General features: G+C 41.4%; 1 protein-coding gene across 1 annotated transcript in view; it reads left to right on the top strand.

Annotated features, from left to right (window-relative positions):
• Positions 1-11819, top strand: part of SEC63 (SEC63 homolog, protein translocation regulator) — a 59712-nt gene extending 47893 nt beyond the window's left edge. The window contains exons 14-21 of the mRNA XM_048297449.1: positions 938-1020; positions 2660-2719; positions 2944-3102; positions 3982-4140; positions 4960-5061; positions 9046-9144; positions 10024-10128; positions 10695-11819. Coding sequence (XP_048153406.1) covers positions 938-1020; positions 2660-2719; positions 2944-3102; positions 3982-4140; positions 4960-5061; positions 9046-9144; positions 10024-10128; positions 10695-10838 — 911 coding nt within the window. The 3' untranslated portion in view covers positions 10839-11819. The remainder of the gene's footprint in view (positions 1-937; positions 1021-2659; positions 2720-2943; positions 3103-3981; positions 4141-4959; positions 5062-9045; positions 9145-10023; positions 10129-10694) is intronic.
• The last annotated feature ends 11351 nt before the right edge of the window (positions 11820-23170 follow it).

Below are 23170 nucleotides of genomic sequence, written 5' to 3'. Positions count from 1 at the left end.
ATGTTGGTTTTGGTGTTTGTTTTTTTTTTAACAAATAAACAGAGGACTTTGTTATTGTAGCATAGGATTGTATATAGTCTTGTTAATCTGCTTAAAATTCAGTCTTGGAGTACCTCCCCATATTTTGGCAAACAACTATTTCCAGCCTCCAGTCTTCATTTGTCACACAGCTGCACTCAAGTGTGGTGTGGAGGATTAAACCGTGCATATGCTTTTCTGTTTAGCTCAGTATTGCCATTATATAAAATATATATGTAAGACTAGTGAATAGTAAAACTGCTTCCTCAGAGAGGGACTGGAGGGGAATAAATAAAATGTCTACACTGGGACATAACTCTGTTCCTCTCCTACCTGAGACATTCTCCAGTTTATAGGTTGGAGGTATAAACTCCTCAGTGGCTCTCCTGTGGGGTTTGTTTGATGTTTTAGTTAAACTAATCATTGCTATTCTTTTGTTTTTCTTTGCCTTCTCCTTAAAAAATAATTAAATGCATGATTGTTAATGTGGCATTGAAAATGAGTTGTTAATCATATGAAAGTCAGGAAAATGAAAATTATTATTCCCAAAACAAATATAACAGGGTCCCTCTGGTCATGTGTGGTATTTCATGTTTCTGAAGTTTAATGCTTTAATATATAATGCATGGTATTACAGGGTTATGGTTCCCACAGCAGCTATAACTTTGAATTTTCTAACTTTCATGCAATTAAAATTTCAAACTCAATGTTGCGGTTTTATAGGTTGCTGAATTACCAGCCCTCGTTCTGATAGTATATTTGAAGTTGTAAGAGACTTATTAAATAATACTTTGAGATTATTTTTTGTTAAAAATTCTGGAATTTGAATGCTTACATTTAGAAGTAGCAGAAGCAATGTTTAATGGAGAAAAGGCTTTAAAGAAGTCTAATAGATGTGTTGCTTTTCTTTTTGCACTAGTTTTGGATGATGAAGACAGCAACAACATTACAGTAGGTTCTCTTGTCACTGTTCTGGTCACACTAACAAGACAGACCATGGCAGTAAGTATTAAGAATACTTGTTCTTTCATGGTAGCTGCATGTATATAGTAGTAAACAGGCATTTCTGGTTGTTTTGTAAACGTAACTGTAAGGTTAAGATTTGACATTGAGAACTTGTGCTCTTAATCCATTCTTATGGTTTTGTTTTGGAATGAGAAGGTTTTCCTGGAATAAAACCAAAGTTCAGTCTGACCCATTGCAGTTGTCTAGGGAACAGTCACAGAATATGTCAAGTGATACTGCTCTGAGGTTTGTAAACAACAGGAAAAGAGACGTTCAGAAACTTGGTTCTTGAACTAAAATAAAATATTCACTCAAGTCCTCAGGACAGTGCTTGATTTCACTTTATGTGGGCTCATAATGTTACAAATCTCCTGGGTGTTCTAGGCACTTCTCTGAAAGAAGCACAGTCCAGCAGAATGCAGAATATGTATAACTTAATATAAAGGAGGTACACCAGTGTCACATGAAGAAAGTGGACTGCTGAGTAGGAAAGCATGTGGCATAACCAAAACAATACTACACCCTAGTAGTTAAACTTCTAACTTGTGCTTATTTTCTAGCTTAAAATGCAGTAATGGCTTTCTTTGAACAAAAAACCTTAATACACAGAACCTAAACAAACTTTGATATGTCAAAGACTACAGTGTCAATTTTTGCATGTGTACTCATGACATAATTGTCTAATTAAACAGAAGGTCTGAATTACACCTCTAAGGTAAGGCACACAAGCCTAAGTATTACAGGGGAGATCAGACTATTGAAGCCAGTTGAGCAGAAAGTCGTATATACAAGCTCCATGTGCTCATGCTGTGGTAGCTGAAGGTGCAGTAGGTAGAAAGTAAAAGCACTATATCAATATGCTGGAATTGCAAAATGAAGGAAACTGAAAATTGTGAGGATATTGAACTGTACTTAGAAACTAAAATGTCTAACAGCATATAGAAAATTCATTTAAGGTGTTTCCTGTGACTTCCACTGGGCAGTCTGGCATAGAAACACATGACTGTAAAACTAGAGCTAGCCTTTTGTATGATGCACTTTTTTTGTGGTGGTATTTCCTATTTGCCCTCTTTATGTAAGACAGCTCCTTGTGACTGTTTTGTTTGGGTGGGTTTTTTTTAATGGCATATAGTATATTTTGAAGAAAGAAATGCATTAAAAATTCCATTTACATAGAGATGTTCTATTTTACAGAATCCTAACATTGTGTTGTGTCCTAACGTTTCACATTTCTGGTTTGATTTGTTGTTCTGTGTCCCTGAGTAGCAGAGCGGCTGTTGAAGTTTTTAATGCTCTGACAACTGGAACAGAATTAGCATTTTACTACTGCTTGCTTTTGTGATACAGGATTTCTGTGCTTTATAAAACAAGTAGATTCTTAGGAACAAGATGACATGTTGCTACTAAATTTCTTTGTAGTACTAGTGATGGAAAAATCTGAGACCAAATGTTTGAAAGTGTTTAATTTTGATCTGTTAATCCCCTGTTGTGTCTGTCACTGATAAAAGAATTTGCCATAATGAGTGAAATATTCAGACCTGATCAAGGTGATTTAGTTTAAGTTCAAATATGAAATAATAATTTGCTCTTTTGGTACAGAGATGCATTAGTAGTTTTCACATCTTTCTCTAACCAGGATGTGTTTGAAAAGGAGCAGTCTATATGTGCAGCAGAAGAGCAACCAACAGAAGATGGGGTAAGTGAAGAGTGAATGTTCCTCTTGCTAATTAAAGAGACCTTTCTTTCACATCTTGAATTACTAATTGTGCACTTCTCAAGTATTTTTTTCAGAAATGCCTACTGAAGTGTCCTTTGAGCTGTGCTTTCTAATTTTGGTTCTCAGCTTAAAATGCTTAAAGTACAGTTGAATGACTGAAATTTTATGAACAGAATAAATATTTTAATACTGCTTTCCTGCAGCAAGGAGATGCCAGCAAAGTTAAGAGCAAAGGATGGCAACAAAAGAATAAAGGAACCAAGAAAGCTTCAAAATCAAAGAAGAAGAAGCCATTGAAAAAGAAACCTGTGCCACCTTCATTACAACCACCAAAACAGCAGAAGCAAAAACAAGCTAATGGGGTAGCTCATAGATTCAATGATATTTATAATTTTATTCAGTTTATCACTTGTAATCTCATTGGGGGGGGGGGGGTTTGTATCTGTGTCTTACATTTCAGTTTATGCTTTTGTGAAGTGTGTCTTCTAAAATAGCATTTGTTTTCTTTACATTTAAAAATTTCCGGTGAAGTAATCAGGGAGCCACCATGGTAACATTTGCAGTGACCTGCTGAAAGTTGCTCAACTCTTTTAGAAATTTGGCTTTATAGTCCCTTCTTATTATTAGTTCTTGTTATGCTGCCTTCTGGGAGGTGAATTGTTCTGTAAGTTCTGCTTTTTCTTTGAAGATAAAAACCAAAATGAGACTTTCTTGTGATAAATTAAGTATCTTTAGTAACTTTATGCTCCCACTTTATGGTGTTTTCTCCACCTTATGGGCTGTGTTGTAGGTACTTTCTTAAGTTCTCTGTGATTTTCGTAAGACTTTATGAAATGCAGTTCCAGAGTCATAGAATGATTTGGGTTGAAAGATCATTCGTTAAAGATCATTTCGTTCCAGCCCCTCTGCCGTGGGCAGCGATGCCACTCACTAGATCAGTTTGCCCAGGGCCCATCCAGTCTGGCCTTGAACACTTGCAGGGATGGGGCATCCAATCTGGGAATCAAATACTGTTTTTTCCTATTCCTGTTGCAAGTGCCATATGGAGAAGGAAAGTTGCTTCCTTCCTTCTCTTAGCAAATGAGGTGAAAAGGATTAATCTTAACTGCAGACATAACTCTGTGACACAAGAAGACTGTAGATCGTGCGACCTTAAGGCAGGTGCTCTGAATTCTGCGTACTACAGTAATGCAGACAAACTAAGTTAGAGGTGTTGGGTTTTTTTTTTTCTTTCCCATTAGGAAGTTGTTGTGAAGGAAGAGGAGGAGGAGGTCTCGGATAAAGGAAGTGAATCCGAAGAAGAAGAAACAAACAGGGACTCTCAAAGTGAAAAAGATGATGGAAGCGACAGAGACTCTGACCGAGAGCAAGATGAGAAGCAAAACAAAGATGATGAAGCTGTAAGCCTTACTTTTTCTTGAAGGGTAATGTTGCCTGTGGGGTTGAGAGAAAATGCATTTTAATCCTCTAGCATCCCCTCAGGCTAGGCAACACTAGGATGAAGTAGTAATATCAATTCTCCAGAGGTTTTCAGACCTCATTCTGGTATAAGAGCTTTGTCATTGCAAGTTTGTTTCAGAGTGAGTAGCGAAGATTTTTGCAGCATAGTCGGAAAACTTAGAAATGACATGAGAAAAATGGCTGAACTTCAGGAGAAAACTGCAATATTTCTTTCAGCTTAATTTGATTACTAGCTGCTGCAGATTTGTGACTTAAAGTCTCTCCCTTGAAATGTGTTCTTTACAGGCAGTGGCTTTTGCATGCTGCATAATGCATACTAAGCATGCAGTAGTTGAGCAAACTGTTTGCACAGGTGCTTACTGAACTCTAGTAACTGTCAAGTTAGTTGTTTGAAACCGTAATAGTAATTGAGAGCGAAACACCGTGGTGGTAGATGATTTCTGCACCACAGGTCTTTCAGTACAAGACTTGAGTGACAGCTGAATGGCCCATACAGGGTGAGATTAAGCTCCTGATGGGAAAGGAATCATCAAACTTGTAATTAGGACTCTTATGGCTGAGATAGAGAGTGTTTATAGGGAGTGCTGCAGAATTGAGTTTTGAAGAATGTGTGTGAGCCCCACGGATCTGCTTTTTCCCTTTATAATGTTTAGTATTGCACAAGAACTTGTCACATGTTCCATTTTCATGGCCCATTTTCTGTCTTTAATGCAAAAGATGGTTAGTGCACAGTCATTCTTTAACCTTATCTTTGACAGGAGTGGCAAGAATTACAGCAAAGTATACAGAGAAAGGAACGAGCCCTTCTTGAAACGAAGTCAAAGATAACACATCCTGTTTACAGTCTTTTTTTTCCTGAGGTCAGTAATAAAAAACATTACAGTTGTGAAACATGAAAATTAATAATAATATAAATTAATTGATCTTTTTGTATTTTTACTGTAAATATTGGGCTTTTTAAAAAGCTTCATGCTTGGAAAAAAGATCTAGTATTAATTTTATAAAGTCTTAACTTACAAAATTAAACACTTTCAGATACTTTTCTAAAAGCTTTTTCTTCATTATTTTTTCTACCCAGTTCCCAGAGACTTGCAAACCTGTATAAAACGTAAGGTGAAATGTTGGGGTGTTTTTAACTCTACATCTAACTCCAAGTGCCTGTGACTGGGGGAGGTCCTGACCCCTCCTGTGTTATGAGTAACGACCGGAGAGTTTGAGACTCATTTGGATCAGCGGATAGTTTTGGCTTGCTGGCTGACTTCTGAACACAGCAGTGTGGTGGCTGCACAGTGTGCAGCTGTGGAAGATGGGGTTGGTTGGCAAAGCTGTCTCTTTACACCACAGCATAGTCTGGAAGTGGCAGAAGCCAGCTGTGGAACAGTCTTTGCTATAGAGCTCGAAAATATAAGTTCAGATGTGGATGAGTATCAGAGGAAGGGATGTATTTGAGAGTGGTGACTCAGTATGGGCTGAGGTGTCTTTACAGCAGCCTTTGGTGTTGAAAGTATGTTCTGAGATACCAGTTTTTACTTGCATTAGCAGCTAGCCACTCAGTAGTTGTCTGAGAACTCTGTAACAGCAGTGGAACTATGAAAAAGATGGGATTTGTCCAAGTGGAGGGTTTGTGTTCTGAGCAAATAAGTTAAGTCCTTGGGGGTGACCAGATTGGAACCAGGAGGAAGGAGTATTTGGCCACGTTTTCTTTCCTGGCCAATGGTTCAGAGGTTTCCTTTGCTTCCTTGCAGTCTAAGGAACTAATCTAGGATCTCTTCTCTGTTGTTGTCTATCTCCAATAAGGGGGGTGGGATGCAAGGCTTGTTCTTTCTCTTGTGGTTTAAAGAAGACAACTAAGGTGGGAAAGAAGAGTAAAGCATGACTTAAAAAGGAAGGTGCTGTGTATATTTGCTCCTTCTTCTCACTCCCCAGGGCTCTTTATGTCTATACCTTGTACAGCTTGTTGCATGTGCAAACATACTCCACTGTCCACATGCTTGTGATCACATTGTTCCTGCTTGTTTTACCTGCTAGCAGCATTAAAAAGCAAGTTGTGGGAAGCAGGAGTTGTTGCTAAGGTCCCAGAGGGCAAATAAATTGTCTTCCTGAAGGCCTTAGCTGACACCTAGCTTTGTAATGGCTGCACTTAAAGCTGTATTTTCCTGGCAGTTAGGTGCGCTCCCATCTCTCAATACAGCTTCCAGCAGTACACCAGCATAACATGGAAAGGTGTACTGGCATTCTGCTCTTCTGCCTGCCTTAGATCATGTCACATGTGCTGCAGAGTCTTGATACCTCCTTGCTGCGAAGGCAGCTGGCTTTGGTCATCAGTTGAAGCTCACAGACAATAAGCACCATGCCCAGTGCCTCAGGGGTGCTGACTATTTGTATTTCTCTTTTACTGAGGTAAGGGTCCCTTCAGAGACTTTGCTTATACTTACTCTGTATAAAGCTGCATAAGCTTCAGCTGTGTGTAACTAAGCTACATATGGGTTTTATGATAAAACCTAAATACAGCTTGCTGCTAAAAAGAAATCTAGGGCTGATCTGAATGCTTGAACTTGAAAGATACACACATATCCTCTCATGGTACTGCAGTTGTAAATTGTCCAACTTTTCTTCACTGATTTCGTAAAAGTTGAATGCAGCTGTATTTAGTGCTGTAGCTGTGATTGGAGCATGTTCAGATAGAGTTGATCTGCTACATCTGAAGAACAAAATCCATTGTACTCTGGTTTGGTTTTGTTCCATCTATTATTTAGAGTATTATTTGTACTGTGGTCATGGCCAGTTCAGAGATGCAAAAATAGAGATAATATGCTGTATTCCAGAATATACAGATGTTTGAGGGTAGCTGAGCATAATACACCTGTTCTCAGGAGGCAGCCTTAATGCTGTTTCATCCGAGTTTTGGGGCAGTTGGTTGCTCTGCCAGAGATGTGTCTTTAATGTATGCAGGTTCCTAAATAATTATCTTCTGCTCCTGCATCCATGGATCCAGAAACTGCACAGATTGTAGTTTTGACATTTTTTAGGTAGAAACTGGCCTTGGTGTTCCAATTTCATGAACATACTGGTTCCCTGGCATGCCAAACCTTGCACCCATCTGTTAAAGGGCATTTTGCCCACTTGCCTGTTAGTTTGCCAGATTCTCACAGGCATAAACTTTAAATTCCACCCAATAAGCAAGACGAAAATGACAGTCCTGCACAATTGTCCTTTCTGTAAAAAAGTGATGGCACTTTGGGGTCAGGAGCTTTACTTCCAAAGAGTTAACTCTGTAGCATCCTTTGAGCATTAGATCAGTGATTATCATTAGCACTGATATTGCTTCCCCACTTGGCTGTTATTTTTACTAGCTTTTGTGAAAAGCCACTTGATGGTTTTGATCTTTGTCTGTTTCCATCACTCTCAAGGGCAAGGAATTTTTATTGTTTTTTAAGAACAATGTATAGTAAGTCAGCACAGTGTTTTGGTAAAATCAAAAATGACATATTGATACAACTGCAGGTCCTTTTTATTATGGTCACAGTCCTTATAGGCTTAAAATGGTGATTAGACATTTCTGTAATGGATCTTGCTTCTGTAGCTCTTGTTCATCTGTGCTATTTATACTGTTCATCTTTCTATTCCTAGAGGCCTCTTGGCTACGAAATAAACACTTTGACTGCATAAGAGTCTTCTTTGCTACTGCTGTCAAGAAGATTGACAATATATTTACTGTGGAAACTTAAAGATAAAGTAACTTATGCCTTGTAATCACGTGGGATGTTTTTTCTTAAAGAAAATCACTTGGAATAGTTGTAAAAAGGATTTAGAATTCTACACATTCTGGTCCTAAATAGTATATGAATAGGTTTTTATCCTATTCTCTGTGCCCGTTCCAAAAACACAAGGGAATGCTGTTGCTTCACTGTGATGCTTTTGCTTTTATACACTTCAAAATGGGCATTTAACATGTTCAGATAATTTTACATTTCTCTGTCATGGGACTCAGGAGTGCTAATTGGTGTTTTTAGTTGTTGGTGTGAGTGTTTTGCTGTTGTAAATAGTTGAATATTTCAGTGAGATTGTGATAGTATAATAATTAGTCACTTCAAAAGAAAAAAGAAGTTAATTTGGCTTTTTAAATTTTTAAACATGCATGATTTAAATCTCAGATCACCAAACACTGGCTTCTGCAGTGTTAAAAAAATCTAAAACTACTGAACTTTTAACTCTTCCAGTAGAGACAAAAATTCTTCAAATTCTGTATGTTAACAGCATTTGCTTCCCAACTGTGTGTGATAGGGGACAGTTGTTGGGCATCCTTTACAAATACAAATCAATATTGACTGATACTGAGTCACTTCCTTGAAGTGAAATCTCTGTGTGTTCAAATGTCATTTTAATTTCTGGGGGATGGGGGAGCAGTGGGACAGGGCATACTTGCCTGAAAAAGACTCTTCTGTGAAGAGTTCTTTATCTGTCTTTACACTTTCCTTGCTTTATATGCTCAGCTTTTTATCCAGGTTGGATTTCTGTTGAAGGACCTAAGGTTGTTTTATCTTTAAGTTGCTCATTAATCCTTAGTGGACACAATTCTTCAGGATGGTTCCATGTCCCACAGGGTAACTTAAGTTGAATACATGGAATGAAGCCTTTGGAGACCAGAAGTCACTTGTGATAACCTGTTTGCTTTTAGTGTGCAGTATACACCATGTAATTTTATTCATGCACATCCAAGAGTTTAAAAAAGCCACCAGACACAAACTTTTCCTTTCTGTCTGTATTACAAAGACCATCTTTTTCTATGACTTCAGTAATCCTGGTGGTTTTTTACTTTTGTTTTTTTTTTCCCTTTATGAAAGGAAAAGCAAGAATGGTGGTGGCTGTATATTGCAGATCGGAAGGAGCAGATGTTAATATGTATGCCATATCACGTTTGTACACTAAAAGATAAAGAAGAGGTAAAGTACTTGGAGTGTTTTCTTTTTGGGGTATTACAGAACTCCGTTGAAGTATGGTATGCAAATATGGTCTATGGTATGCAAATACATGTCGATTTTAATTTTTTTTGTACTTATCTCTTAAGATGGAAAACAAATTTTATTCTGCTGATAAAAGTAGAGAAGTTCCTTTTAACTGTGAAAATTGATAGTGGAGAAAGAAAAAGTAATTTAAGACAACTTTGAAGTTTCTTTGTGGAATATGTTGGCTTTTTTTTTTTCCCCTGATATCAAAAGATGATGAAAACCAGTATTCATACACAGTGAAATTCCTGAATTTATTCAAATCATTAGAAATATTAAGTGTTTTCTTTCTGTACAGCAGAGACTGTTACAAATTAATTAGCTTTGGCTCTTATGGACTTTACTGAACCTGTAACCTTTGGCAGTGTTCTTCTTGCTACTTTTCTGAAAAATTAGGACCTAATGTATTTGTTCTTCCAAACCAGATATTATGTTCAATTTCAAATAACAGCAGAGTTAAGATAATACTTTTAGCAGACTAAATATTTTAACTTGTTTGGGTTTTTGAGGTTTAGCATACAGCAGGGTGAAATTGTGTACTTAATGTACTTACTTGGCCTAATTCAGGAAAAAAATCAATGATTGAGTGACTCAGTGATTATTCAGCTTTTGTGGGAGGTATTGTGTCTGGGTATTGTGACTCTCTTCTGCAGGTGTTTTATTACATAGAGATCTTCAAAGAAGTGTCCCTAGTAAGAAACGAAAACTTTCTATTATTCTGTAGTAGTGTTTATTGTTCATTGGAAGACTCAGGTACTTGTTTCAATGTGTCATTTGAAAGCAGTAAGAACTTAAAGTATGAAATCTCTTTTGCAGGTAGAGCTGAAGTTCCCAGCACCAGGCAAGCCTGGAAACTATCAGTACACAGTTTATTTAAGATCGGATTCATATATGGGATTGGACCAGATTAAACCATTGAAGGTGATGTTTGACTGTGTTATATATTTGTATTACATCAAAAGCTACTCCAAATGGTTATTACAAAACCAGAAGTCCTGTTTATAAGAATTAACCTGTCCTCATTTTAAAACAAGTGGGAAGGATGGACTTGCAAGTGGTTTCTACCTAATGTCAGTAGTGGTAGTTTTATAATGGATTAAACGGGACTAAAATTTGTGATAATTCCCGTGTGTGTGTATTTTAATTCATGTTTTTCTAATGTTTATTCAGTTTCTGCAGTATGGGTTGGCTGTGGCTTTTTATACCTTGAGGTTTGCCTTGCTATTTCACTGCCTTTCCTTAGTCCTAGATTCATCCAGTTAATGGGAAAAATCTGGCATGCCTTATTTCTGGAAGCAGTTCCTGGTTTTGTTTTTGGTTTGGGAATTGGGATGGGATTTGTTTTGCTATTTGGTTGGTTTTTTTAACTGTTATTTTGTGGTTTGCTTGTTTGTTTTGGGTGTGTTGATTTGTTTGTTTTCCCAAGTTGCTGTTTATTGTCTGTAACCTGTTTTTCCCCTCTCTTCTTTTTCCTTATCCAATTACAGCTGGAAGTTCACGAAGCAAAACCAGTGCCAGAAAATCACCCACAATGGGATACAGCAATAGAAGGTGATGAGGACCAGGAAGACAGTGAGGGCTTTGAAGACAGTTTTGAGGAGGAAGAGGAAGAGGAGGAAGATGACGATTAAACATACTATCGATTGACTACAATATCTGCACACACTGCAAGCTCTCGGTCTGACTGTGGAACTTGTACAATTAACCAAGAAACACAGTACAGAAGCTTTGAGAAGGCTGAGTTTAAATTTTCTTTACCAATTAAGAGTGCATTATGTAACTTCTCAGTGGAGGTGAAACAAATCTGTTATCGTTGATACACCTTGGAATATGCTTATGGCTCATTATAGCCTTCAAAGTGCAGGATGGTGCATTTGTTTCAATTGAAAATAAAAGCTTTTTTATTATAAATGTCCGAAAGTGTGGGCTATGTATTGTCTGATCAGTTTAGGGTCCAATTTAAATAAAAGGTACTATTAGCTAGGAGCAAACTTTCAATCAATTTTTCTGCATTAGGAATTTATTTTAGAAAATGTTTTGGTATATTTAACATTACAAATCTCTGTTGATTGAAGCAACATTTGCTCAACTTTCAAACTTGATTGGTTCTGTGGTATTCATTAACTATTTTGCTGTGATACTGCTCACATCATTCATAGCTTTAAGAATCTGTTTTACTTAACTTGATCATTACAAATTGGCATCATATCCATTGCCACATTCCATGTATTCTGGAGGGCTGCTTTTTTAGGACTGTTGCCTTTTTATGCCCGAGATTATAATGGAAATCATAAACTTTCTTGACTCTGCCATAAGATACTTATTAATGGCTTAAAACATTTTTAAGCCTTTATTTCATCAGATCAGCAGGAGATCTGAGTCTTTTGATAAACAGAATGTCTCTAAGTAATTTTGGGACCACATGTTATGTTAGTGGCTTTTGTGTAATACCTTTATAAAAGGTACATGCTGAAAGCCGAAGTATATTCTTAATTCTGAATCTACCTGACAGCGTCAGAAACATTTTAAGGGTAAAATACAACGTGCAGAGAGGGCATGTTTTGTATCAGTTTTGAATTCCCATCAATAAACTGGACAATTGGATGGCTGTTTGCATTTGTAATAGCGTGCATCTTTGTCTGAAGTTGTTGGTTTGGGTTTTTTTCCTACCCCAGTCTTCTGCAAGGTTGTAAACAAGACAGTGATTCTGTTCCTACTCCTGTTAAAGAAAAAATAATCAAGTCTAATTCGAGAATAAATTCAGGGAGGAGAGCATCAGGGCTTAGTGTATTCTGTGAGACTTGACAAAAGCCATGGATGGATTCTTCCTTTTCCTCCTCTCAATAAAACAGATGAAATGTTGCATTTCTATACCTCAGAAATACTTACGAGTGTTCTGCAAGTAGGAATAGACATATTTCTGTTCCTGTGTATTGAGCTATGAAAATACAATGCTGTAAAATGTGACAAATTCTCATGCAGGAAAATTTCCATCCTATAAAAATTGCCCAAAGCCAGAATTAGGTGCACAGTAATTTGTGACCTTGTTTGTTAGAAAGGGTTGTCACTTTAAGTGCAGATTTATATTGTTATATTCTTTGTAATTACAATAGATGCAAATAAAATTTGAAGATGTTCTAATGGGGTTATGGTATCTTTCAAAGTACTTCTGAAGTGCATTGTGCAGAAGAAAACTTGTAAACCAAGTGTCAGGTGTTCAAACTCAAGAAGGAAGGCTAGGTTTAAATTAAATGGCTTGTACACTTGATGCCTTTTAACTCCAGTTTTAACTTGCAAAATACAGTAGAGAAATAACACAGAAGCTCTAGTTATATTCTGTAGGCTTTTGAGCCAAATACTGCACTGATCAGAGAAATTATGATAAAGAGTCTGGTGACTCTTTCTAAAGCAAGTAGGCAAATTGAATCCTAAGATGACATTGTTCTGCCAGAACAACTCATAGTGAAAGTCTGCAGTAGTTAAAAGTAGGGGAGTGGCGATAGTCAGGAGGTAAAATTGATAATTAGAGTATTCTGGATGTGTTGGGCTTGTGCTCTGACCACTGATCCCTAAATTTTGCTGTTAACAGTCAAGGTATATACTGGCAAGATGTGAATGCATTGAAATTATTTAAAAAAAAAAAAAAAAATCATGTCCCTGGTCTGAATACTGAACTGGTTTCTTCTTGAAGATTGAAGGTGACAGCTGGGATAACACTTTAAGTCTGCAAACCAGGGATAATTCTGTCAAGCCAGCAAAGGCTAAATCTAATACTTCAAAGGTGTGTCCCTTGTATAGTCAAGGTAACTTTGTAGAATAATGTGAGGAGAAAAATTGGCGGTATTGGAAATCTTGATAATGTGAGAAAGACATGCTGATACTTTCTCTCATGGAAATACCAGCTATGTAGTTGTGCATGGCTTTACACCACCTCCCAAGATAGATGTAGAGTGGGGCCACGGAGAAGAGCTTCACACAATTAAAGCAACTCAACTGCAGCTTCCCAGCATTATTGAGTTGTTGGTCTTCTGTTGCATGGTGTGTCCATTAATAACTATTTTTTGTTAACAGTATGCATGGTCATTCAAACATAGATCAATTGCCTCCTGAATAACAGGTACCAGGATGGGTAAAACTACAGGAAGAAGCAGCGTTTTGCACTCACTGTTGTGTAAGCCTCACTTTTTGATAGCATTTAGGAAGCAATTTAGCCAATTTTCTACCTAAGTCTTCTGAAACTCTGGGCTAGTAACTGAAGAACAAAAAAAAAGTTCTGGAAATAAAAGCTGCTTTCCTGCTGCACTCCCTGTGCAGTAGTGACCCAAGCAAAACTGGGAAGCAGCTACTGCTCTTTCAGCCTGAACAGATTTGTTTCTGCCCTTTTGCTGTCGTGCTCCTTTTTGTAGCCCCTTGTTCTAGGCCAGAGGAGGCAACTGCAGACCCTGGTTGTCCTTCCAAACCAGAGGTGGTGCAAATACCTTCAGGGCTTGTAGCACTTCCAAGGGGTAAAAATGGGACTTGGCTGGGCAGCGAGGAGGGTGATGCAGTGCGACTGGCCCTGCTCCTCCTGGCCCAGCTCAAGGATGGGTGCAGGGTGCTGTGACTGCAGTTATAGAGGGAGGCACCATGAATTAGATTTAGGGCTGATAAATGCTGCTTGTTGAAGTAGGTAAGTGTAGCTAAAAGAAAGAAGTTACAAAAATGAGATTTTCTCATGGGTATTTTGTGTAACACGATTTAAAATTCTGCCTCCTCCTCCCACCAAACGTTGACAATGGTTGATTAGTAGTAAATTAAGTAGTTAAATAACTGGCAAGTGTGTGTGAGTGGGAAAACCCTTGAGCTGTAGTGGAAGAGAAGGGGCTTTTCTTAAGGAGCAGGCGCAGTTCCCGGCCGCGATCAGCAGGGGGAGGCAGGGGCATGGATTTCTTCAGGAAACCCACGGATTTTTCCAGAGGATACCTATCGTAATTTGAGCTGTAGGTTTAGTTTTGTGCTCCCCCTGTCTGGAGGGGAAGAAGGCTTAGATGGAAGTTTCTTTGATCTATTTTTTTTCTTTTCAATAAACTATTGTTACATAGGCACTCTCCCCCACCCCAATATCTGTGTTTTCTGTGATTTGTTTTCCCCCAACCCCCTTGCTGACCATTTAAAACCTGCTGAAGGTAATCCATTTTAATATCGGAATTATTATACTATTGTTATTAAATTATTTTAAAATACAAACATGAGGAAGGCAGAGCTTCCTTTCTTAGCTGTAATTGAGGTGTGAATGAGTCCATTTTGAGCTTTAAACATTGCTTTGCAATAGTTTTTGGGAAAGTGTTTGTGTAAGATGGTCGTTGTGAAGGTATCTGCACTTCAGCTGTGTTTTAAGCTCTGCAAAGGGAGGTACATGAGGTGGTTCCACCGTGGGGATGCCCCTACCATGAAGAGGTGATTTACGGGGTAGCTGGGGAGCCTTGTGGGCACCCACAGCACGCTGTGATCACTCAGGTTTTAAATGATGTGCAGACAAACATGTAAAAATGCCCCTGGCAGCAGCATCTTTAAAATCTCTTTTCTTAGGGTTTGTTGAGGGCTTGGCAGAGCACCCAGGTGCTGGATTAAAGCAGGTGCTTGTTGAGAAGGCAGAGAAGAGGGAACTAGGTGGCTTGTGTTCAGTATTGAACTCTAGCTGAGATATCAAATTTGTTCACGCTGCATCTATTGATATTCATGGTTGCACCTAGTTTCTTTCACACCATGATCTTTTGTTTTAAGATGCAGCTTGAGCCGATGCAGACACTATCGAGTTGGTAGAAAAAATACTGTGCCAAAATTGTTTATATTTTTCATTCAGTTCAATAATAGAACTATTACTGGCAATGAAACCTATTAATAAATCTAGTTAGCACAATGGATTGTAAAGCTTATGATATTATTTTGAAGCCAAATTGCATACACTCTTACCTAGAAGTTGATTTCTAATGTGTGCTGAATCAGGAAGCACTGAATAGTTTTCAGCCTTTCACTGTGTGTAAGCCACATATATGCTCTAACCATTAAACAGGGAAGATGTTACATTTACATTGCATGTGTGGAATTTAACAGCACAAAAGAGACTGCATGGACCACCTTGAGCAACTGTTTTAAATTCATCCACCTTTACTTTAAAATCAGGTGTGAGTGTGTTCTTTTTATGCAAGCAACATAGCTAGATGCTTCATGGCATGGAGGCATTCTGGGGAGAAACCCTGGAAGAGCTGGACATCTAGTAGGTATCTCCTGCAGGATAGTCCCTGAGCTGGAAGAGCCCCAATGCCTCTGGGACACTCCTGGTCCCACATGGGCCAGTGAGGATTACCCAGGCATTGCTTTTGGCTTTGCTGGGGCGTGGTTATTAGGTGCTCCAAAGTCCAGCCTGGTATGAGGCCGCCTTTAACTTAAGGTAGCTGAAAATGCAATGCTGCTTTTGCTGTGTGTAGTGGTTTGGTCCAAAATACTCATTACTGTTTATCTTCTGTGAGATAAGAATTAGGAGAAATACAAAGCAGGCACCAAACTTGAAAGAATATAAAGAAGTTTATTAACAGACCTAAAAGAAAGGGGAAAAAAATTATACCACACCTTCAGAACTCTTCTCCTCACCCTACCTTCCTCCCTTCTCCCACTGACAATGTAAAAAGACAACCCTTAAGATCTTCAGTCTGTTACCACTTCCATAATAACCTTGTTCAGTCCATTTAGAAAGAGAAGTCTCTTCTTGCTCATGCTATGAAAACATTATCACAACGAGACAGTCGCCCACTTCCAAATATTGTTCAGTCCATTTAGAAAGAGGAGTCTCTCTGCTCGCGTGTGAGTCCCTTCCCCCAACTTGCAGCTTTTCCTACAACTGCTTTCAAGGGTCCACTCTTGAAGGTTTTTGGGGTACAATTCTAAGGTAGAGCCGTTCAGAAACAAAAACAGAGGCCCTTCTCCTTCCCTGGGAGCAAAGGGTCTTCAGCTTCATCTTTAGGACTATCTCTGGGAGCATCTCTAGGAACTGAGGTTTTCTCCTTTCCCATTTGGAGCAAAAGTACTCATCGCTTCCATCTCTCCCTGTTCAAACTTCTCATGAAATTATAACTGCGTCAGCATCTGCCTATCTCAGCACAGGTGCTTTTGCTCACAAGTTGAACTGAACACTCCACCCCCCATATCTTCATGAAATTACAACGGGATACTCTGACATATCGTAGCTTTACAACAGAATTTCAGCTTTAAGCATCTCTTTCTCTTCCCTCATGTTTTTAGTTCTTCACAGCACTAAAAGGGTTAATCTCACCTAGGCCTTGCAGCTGGAATGTGGCTTATGGCAGTGGAGAGGGGACGGGGCCGAGCCGCTCCGGCTGCCCACAGCAGGGCTGTGGGGGGTTCCATGGGTGGAACAGGGCCCATCGGCTCCAGGATGGCCGTGGCCTGGCCCGGCCTGGCCCAAGCAGGGCCTGGGCTGGGCCCCCTGGCCCCCCACAGGGCCCACAACCACCTGTCCCAGCACCGGAAACGAGAGAGAGAGCTCTGGCGGGGGTTAGTCTGTTCTTAAGTGTGCATCACAGAGGCGGTCACAACTTTAAGTGGCTTAAAGAATTGTCCATATTCAAACTGGCCAGCTGATAGGTTCTGTCAAGTCCCAGAGGAAGCTGTAAGAAGAACATCACTTCCGAGACTTAGCTTGCTAACCTGTGACACTGTGAAAGGTTGTCCTGGTTTTCAGGCATGGTTTTCCTTCACTGGAATTGTTCATGTGTATGCCACAGATACAGCATCTTTTGTAGCCATTATACCCTGTAGCATTGAATTCCATTAACCCACTCTGCCCTCTCTGATGGATACACACCCCAAATATAAGCAGGGATCAGAATGAGGCCATACTCACCAATATGCCAGGCTGATGCTTCCTGCAGCTGGGGAACAGGATAGCAGTGACAGTGAGACTTTGCCTTCCACCTCCAAGCATCCAAACTGAGATGTCCAGGTTTATTTGGGTGTCATCCTCCCATTGAGGAGACACTTGCAGAGCGGGAGATGGGAAAGGCCAGTGGTGAATTGTTTACTGGGTGTTTTGTTTTTTCCTTGCCAGCACACAACCCTTTCTCTGTGCCCAGATCACAGCGATGGAATTTGTGCTTCCTAATGCATGCATGTGCAGTAAATTAAACTCAAATTGAATGACCAATTTCCTCACCACTGAAGCTCCATTAATGACTATGTGTAAATCACACTGGCTGAGATTAGGTTATAATGGCTGTGAAATAGACACAGACCATAACAGGGTGGTGAGATTTGGAGGCCCAGGTGACAATCAGTTTGGTCCCTTGAAATAAGACAGCTCTTACTTCATTTTGCAGCCAGCTGTTGGTCCACCCATATGGCCCAGCTGTGCAGGTCCCTCTGGATCAAGTCCGATTCCAGAGAGCCTGTTGCTGTCTTGGCCTCACATACAAGGCAGTGGGTGTCAGCCTCCCAGCACAAGGCGATTTGAGCAACCTCATTTACATCATTAGCTCTCTTTAACATCCCGGGGCAGAAGGGACTGCTGCATACAGGTATTTCTTCCTGAAGTTATGAGGATTTACTCTTCGCAGTTAACTTCCCCACATAAGGTTTTATCTTGGTTGTATCTTTTTATGGTTCCCTCCTGATGTAGATTTGTTAGGTGTATTTGATCTCTTTTTTATTTTTTTTACCTCCTTCTTTCAGTCGGGACTGAGGAGTTAATTCAGAAGATGAAAAGCTGCCCCATTATATTTTACATTTGAATTCATATTTAATCTATAGTTTGTACACTAAAAATCACTGGTTATTTGAAATACGGGGATGACTATACATGGGCTCTTCATTCTTCTTCTGTCCCACCTCTCAGCAAGCTTGTAAGACTTGGAGGTGATCAGGCAGGGCAGCTGGGGCTTGACCTCGCAGTGGGGTGCAAGTGGTCTATGTCACCTGCTTGTCCCCCAGGCCATCTCCATCCTGAGAACCAGCCACAGGAGGGGTCAGGCTCTTTTAGATGAATGAAGAACCTCTTCTCCCCATTGTTGTTCTTGCCTGGTAGCCATGGAATTCAGGATAATGGCCCCCACCATGTGAAGGATTGTCTCCTGGAAAGGGGGTGTGAGATGGGGGTGGCTGGGCACTGGCACAATTATGTGTGGTGACCCTGGAGCTGGCTCTGCCAGGCACAGAGCAACAGGCAGGGTGCTGCATGGAGCACTGTGGGTGCAATGAGACAAGGAGAGAGAGGGATGGGTGGCAAGGTCAGGGGGATCATCTTTGTTATGAGCTCAGTAAAAGTAGAAGACAGAAGAGAAATAATTGGGATGAAAGCAGCTTAGTTTGTCCAGTCCATTGCTGCCTTGCAACATCAATGCTGACATTATCCCTGCATAGTGTGCCTCTAACCTCTTCTTCCAAATCTGATGCCTTGAGTGATGCCTGTGGGATGTCACTGGGGTGTCGGTGCCCAGCAGCAGCTGTGGGTCAGCTCCAGCTCCCCTCACACTCCCGGACAGCACTGCCCAGCACAGCATCTTCCATGCTCACTGCTAAAAGCCCATTAAAACACAAAATAGAGTGATATTCTTCAAACCCCACTGTCTCTTGAAGGGGAAGCACAGACCTCTTGGTCAAATGTGAGCCTGGGAGACTTGCAGGAGTGAGCAATTAATCACCATGCTGCTTTGAATCTTTATGTAAGTGCTCAGTGTTAAACATTACAGCAGCACTGATGTGCAAGCTGACACCAGCCTTTGTAAGCCAGGTCTCTGTAGATGCGAGGTTGCAGGCTAGGCAATAACAAAATAGTTCAGCTTGTTAGACACAGGCAAGGCTTTTTGGTATGCACATCATGCCAGCCTCAAAAATGATGTACGTGTCAAAATAGCAGAGGAGGGAAAATAGGAAGAAAACCCTAAAATTAAGCCTTTTATTTGAAAGATATCACTACTAAGATTAGTTTTATAATAACCACAATATGATTTCTGAAGGTTAGCATGTGAGCAATTAATCAGCTAGCTCAGAATACCACTGGGAAGTATGTTTTGGTTCTGGGGGGGGGGTTCCCCTTTTTTTTTCTGTTGGCAGCTATTCCACATCTGAAAAAAAGAAAAAGCCTTCTCTGGCATACAGCAGAGGTCACTTGAGGAGCTCAAATCTCCTTTGCTAGTTCAGCCAACTGCTCACCCATGAGAGGATCCAACAAGTGTCTGCAGAAGTACATGTTGATGGAGGACAACAGAGTCTGTCCCGGGATTCTGAATTTCATGTGACTTTGGGGTGCTTTAGGGCTAAACTGTACTAAAGTACTTCCCCACCACCCAGTAAAATAAAATCCAGATAGAGATTATCCTCAGAAGCTGAGTGCTGAAATTTTGGTATATTTCTGATCTCTGCCAGTACTATTTTTTTGTTAAAGAAAGTCAGTGTATGGCTAAGAGATGGTGTCAGCTTCCTTAGTGAGGCAAACGTGTAGGCACCAGAGCTGCCTGGGCGGCTGCATAGCTGCATTTCGGGTGGGCTGCAGGACAGCCCTGCTGCCTGGCTCTGTTCACAGGTATCACAGCCCTTGTGCTGGGCACCCTGTGCTTCTCCCCACCACCACTGACCTCCAGCGTGTTTATGGAGAGGGATCTCTCTATTCCCTCCTGGGGCCATGCACAATGTACCCTGAGCAGAAAATGGCCTTTGCAGCCGGTGTCGGAGGCGGTGCTTTGACATACCGGCCAAGGAGGGACACCCATCCCATGTGCCCATCTGTCAGGTTTTTGGCAAATGGAGCGCTGCGTTTCTCTTCCTAAATCCATGCTCATCGCTGATGTACGCTATTCCACCCAGGCTCCCCTTTCCTCCTTCAAGAGCCGTGAAATTTGAGCCCTTGGTTCAACAGGCTCTAAACTGCCCCAAGGTTCGGCTCCCGGGGAGGATCTGCCCCTCCTCCGTTGTACAAGCAGATGCTGTGTGGGGAAGTTTCTCGACTGAGTTTGTATGCAAACAACATACAGATCCTGACTGCTGATGGCTATCCAACTCCCTGGCAAATTAAAATCTATAAACTATGCTGGCATATGTAATTTTAAAAATAGCTATGCTATAGTATGGCTATGCATGCGTATTGACTAAAAATAGCACTTGCCAAGAGAAAAACAGAGATAATTACAGTGAATTTGGATTGCAACTGATTTTATTTTTTTATTGAATTAGGAAAAGGAGTATGCAAACATAGCTTATATAGAGACATATATCTTTACTGCTCTTTTAGCTATGGAGGAAAATAAAACCTACTGGACTTGTACATTTGGTAGAATTTTATTATATGAAATTGCTACTAATGTCTTTCTCTCTGATGAGCTTTGCTTGAAGGTGGCAGCTGAGCCATCCTGCTAATGAGATGCAGTGCTCCTCTGGCAGGAGGCAGGAGATGGCACCATCACACCTCGTCTTTCCCATCTCTGGTGTGCGAGCAAGTGTTCAGTCTGGGGAAGAACAGCTTTCCGTGTGACATGGCTGCACAGTGGCTGCTGTGGAGGACTGTGGTGGAAGTGTAGTTTCCTCCTTGCAGGAGACTTAATGACTACTTAAGGACAGACTTTAGAGACTCAGTCCTTGGCTGGGAATGGCTTTCTTGGCCTTCAATCCCCTCAGGTGTGACAGGCATTGCCCATTAATGTTACCTGCCTACACCTTTAACACTATTTCTTTCAGAATTTCTGTGCTAACTTGTTCTCTGAAGTGCCTTTTTTTGGGGGGTAGGGGGCAGAGTAACATCTGCTTTCCTAGTGCCAGACCAGTTTTCTAAGCCTAAAGGAAGGGAGGAAGCTGGAGAAGGTGTGATCCTGCCCTAACCTGAGGGAAAGAGGTCACACAGGGGCTTGGCATGCCCTATGGCAGCTTCTGGGGTGGGAGAACACCCCTCTCCCCCCACCTCCTCCACTGAGCAATAGCTTGCCATTTCTTCTCTTCCGTTCACATCAGTGCAGCAAGGGCATCCCAACACCCCGGGCTTTGCATCTGTGACTCAGGGCCAGGCACACAGAGAAGCAGAGCACAGGCTTCTGTGCTGCCCTCCTGCTGAAATGGGGGCTGATCAAAGAAATCCTGTGTTACCTCACATAGGAATGAATGGTCCTTGCTGGCCAGGGCCTCTTGCTGCAGAGCAGGGAGCTGCCGGCAGCTGCCAGGCTGTAGGTGTTTAATTGGTTAAGTGCCTGGGGAGGCTGTGGGATGGAAATGACTGTAGAAACAGCAGAGTAATCCAAGGAACAAAAACCCTCACCTGGAGGATTTTTTTTTAATTACTGCTCAGACCCAGTTATCTCTAGTGCAGAAAGTGAGGCTGTTTGAGACAAATTACGTGAGAGAGATGCTCAAAGATGCGTCCGCGTGGGGCCATCCCTCTGCCACTTCTGCCCCTTGGCAGGAGGGTTTGCTGGGTTGCCCATAGCATGGGGGAAGCTGCGCCCAGGTGCTAAATGGCTGATCCCCCAGGGTGACATGTGCAAGGGGGAAGTGGGCCCAAGGTTGGAGGGGAGAGCAGGGCTCCTAAGTATTTGCAGATAAACAAGTTAGTGTTTTACACCCTAGCAAGCATCATCCTTGCTCTGGACCTGGAGTCTCATCACTGTTTTAGCATCACTGCTGACCCTGGCCAGAGCGAGACGGTTCATGGGCAGTCACCTCAGCTGTATAAACAAACATTTAACGAGTTACACGTGTGTCAAGCACCTTAAACTCGGGTTTCTTTGTTTCTTAGCTGCAGCAGGTTGCTTTGAAGCTCCAGTTTTGGTTACAGCTTATTTCACTTTGTTCTACCTACCCACTCTGGGTGCGTGGGATTTTGCCCAGGCACTTGCCCTTTTGGTTGCAGTTCCTCTCATGGATTTTTTGCTTGAAAGAAACTCAGAAGGGAAGGAGAAGGCATGATTTTGGCAGCTCAAAGGATTATTTCTTTTATCACTAAGGATGCTGTGTGACTTTATTGCCTTTCTGAGCTCTTTAATACAGCAATAAACGAGCTGTTAAAATATTTTAAAATCAATAAATGTAATAAAGAACCAAGCAAATTACAAAGCTGCTCCTGATGTTTAGTGGTTTGGGAAATAATCATGTCCTCAAGCGAGCAGTGAGTTGGGGTAGGGAGGTAGCTGGGTGACCTTGCAGGGGCTGCCGCGCCAAGGGTGGAGGAGTCAGAGCCGGTCCAGAGCCTGTCCCGGGGGAAAAGACGGCTGTGGGGTGGTCAGTGGGCACGGGCTGGGCTGGGTGGGGGTCTGAGCAGGCTGGGACTCCTGTCCTCCGCCCACACCTTGCATATCCTGGCTGCTCTCAGGCTTACATCAGGGGTTTCTCTTTGCCTCAGGCATGGGCTTAATTTTCAGCTCATCCTCCTGAGCTGACTGCTGGAGCGCATCTGAAGTCTCTGCGGCTTTACTCCCACTTAGCAACGAGCCTAAACAAAAGATGACCTCCAGGACCGGGCTGGGCAGGGCGTGACTATCGGGTGCTGTTGGGTCCTGGCAGCCTGGCAGCCATCCCATCTCGCCTCCTTTGCTGGGCAAGTTGGAAGGAGCCGGGGCGGGAGTCGCAGCTCCTCTCACCGCTGTTTTCAAAGGTTCATGCGCCTAAATGACTTCTCAGCAGCTGTCCTCCCTAGAGAACCGCTTTCTTGAAAGATGATACTGCTCTTGTAATTAAGGTAATTGTTTAAATTCATTCCCTTAAACCGGACTCCATCATAACTTAACCAACTGTATCTGTGCAAGCGTGGCAGGGTTGAACAGGGTCGGGGCGGGTGTCACGGGATTGATTCATCATCCGGAAAGATTTATAGGTAAAAATCTTGTTAAACTGAAATGTCTAATAAAGATGCAGGGAAAATTCACCTACGGGGCATAACCCGGGCAGGCAGCTGCCCCAAAAGACCTGCTGATATCTTCTGTGCTGCAGTGAC

This window comes from Corvus hawaiiensis, chromosome 3, assembly GCF_020740725.1.
Source record: "Corvus hawaiiensis isolate bCorHaw1 chromosome 3, bCorHaw1.pri.cur, whole genome shotgun sequence".
NCBI classification, from domain to species: domain Eukaryota; kingdom Metazoa; phylum Chordata; class Aves; order Passeriformes; family Corvidae; genus Corvus; species Corvus hawaiiensis.
Note: the sequence above shows the minus strand (reverse complement) of the source record. Positions and strands in the feature narration are given on the sequence as shown.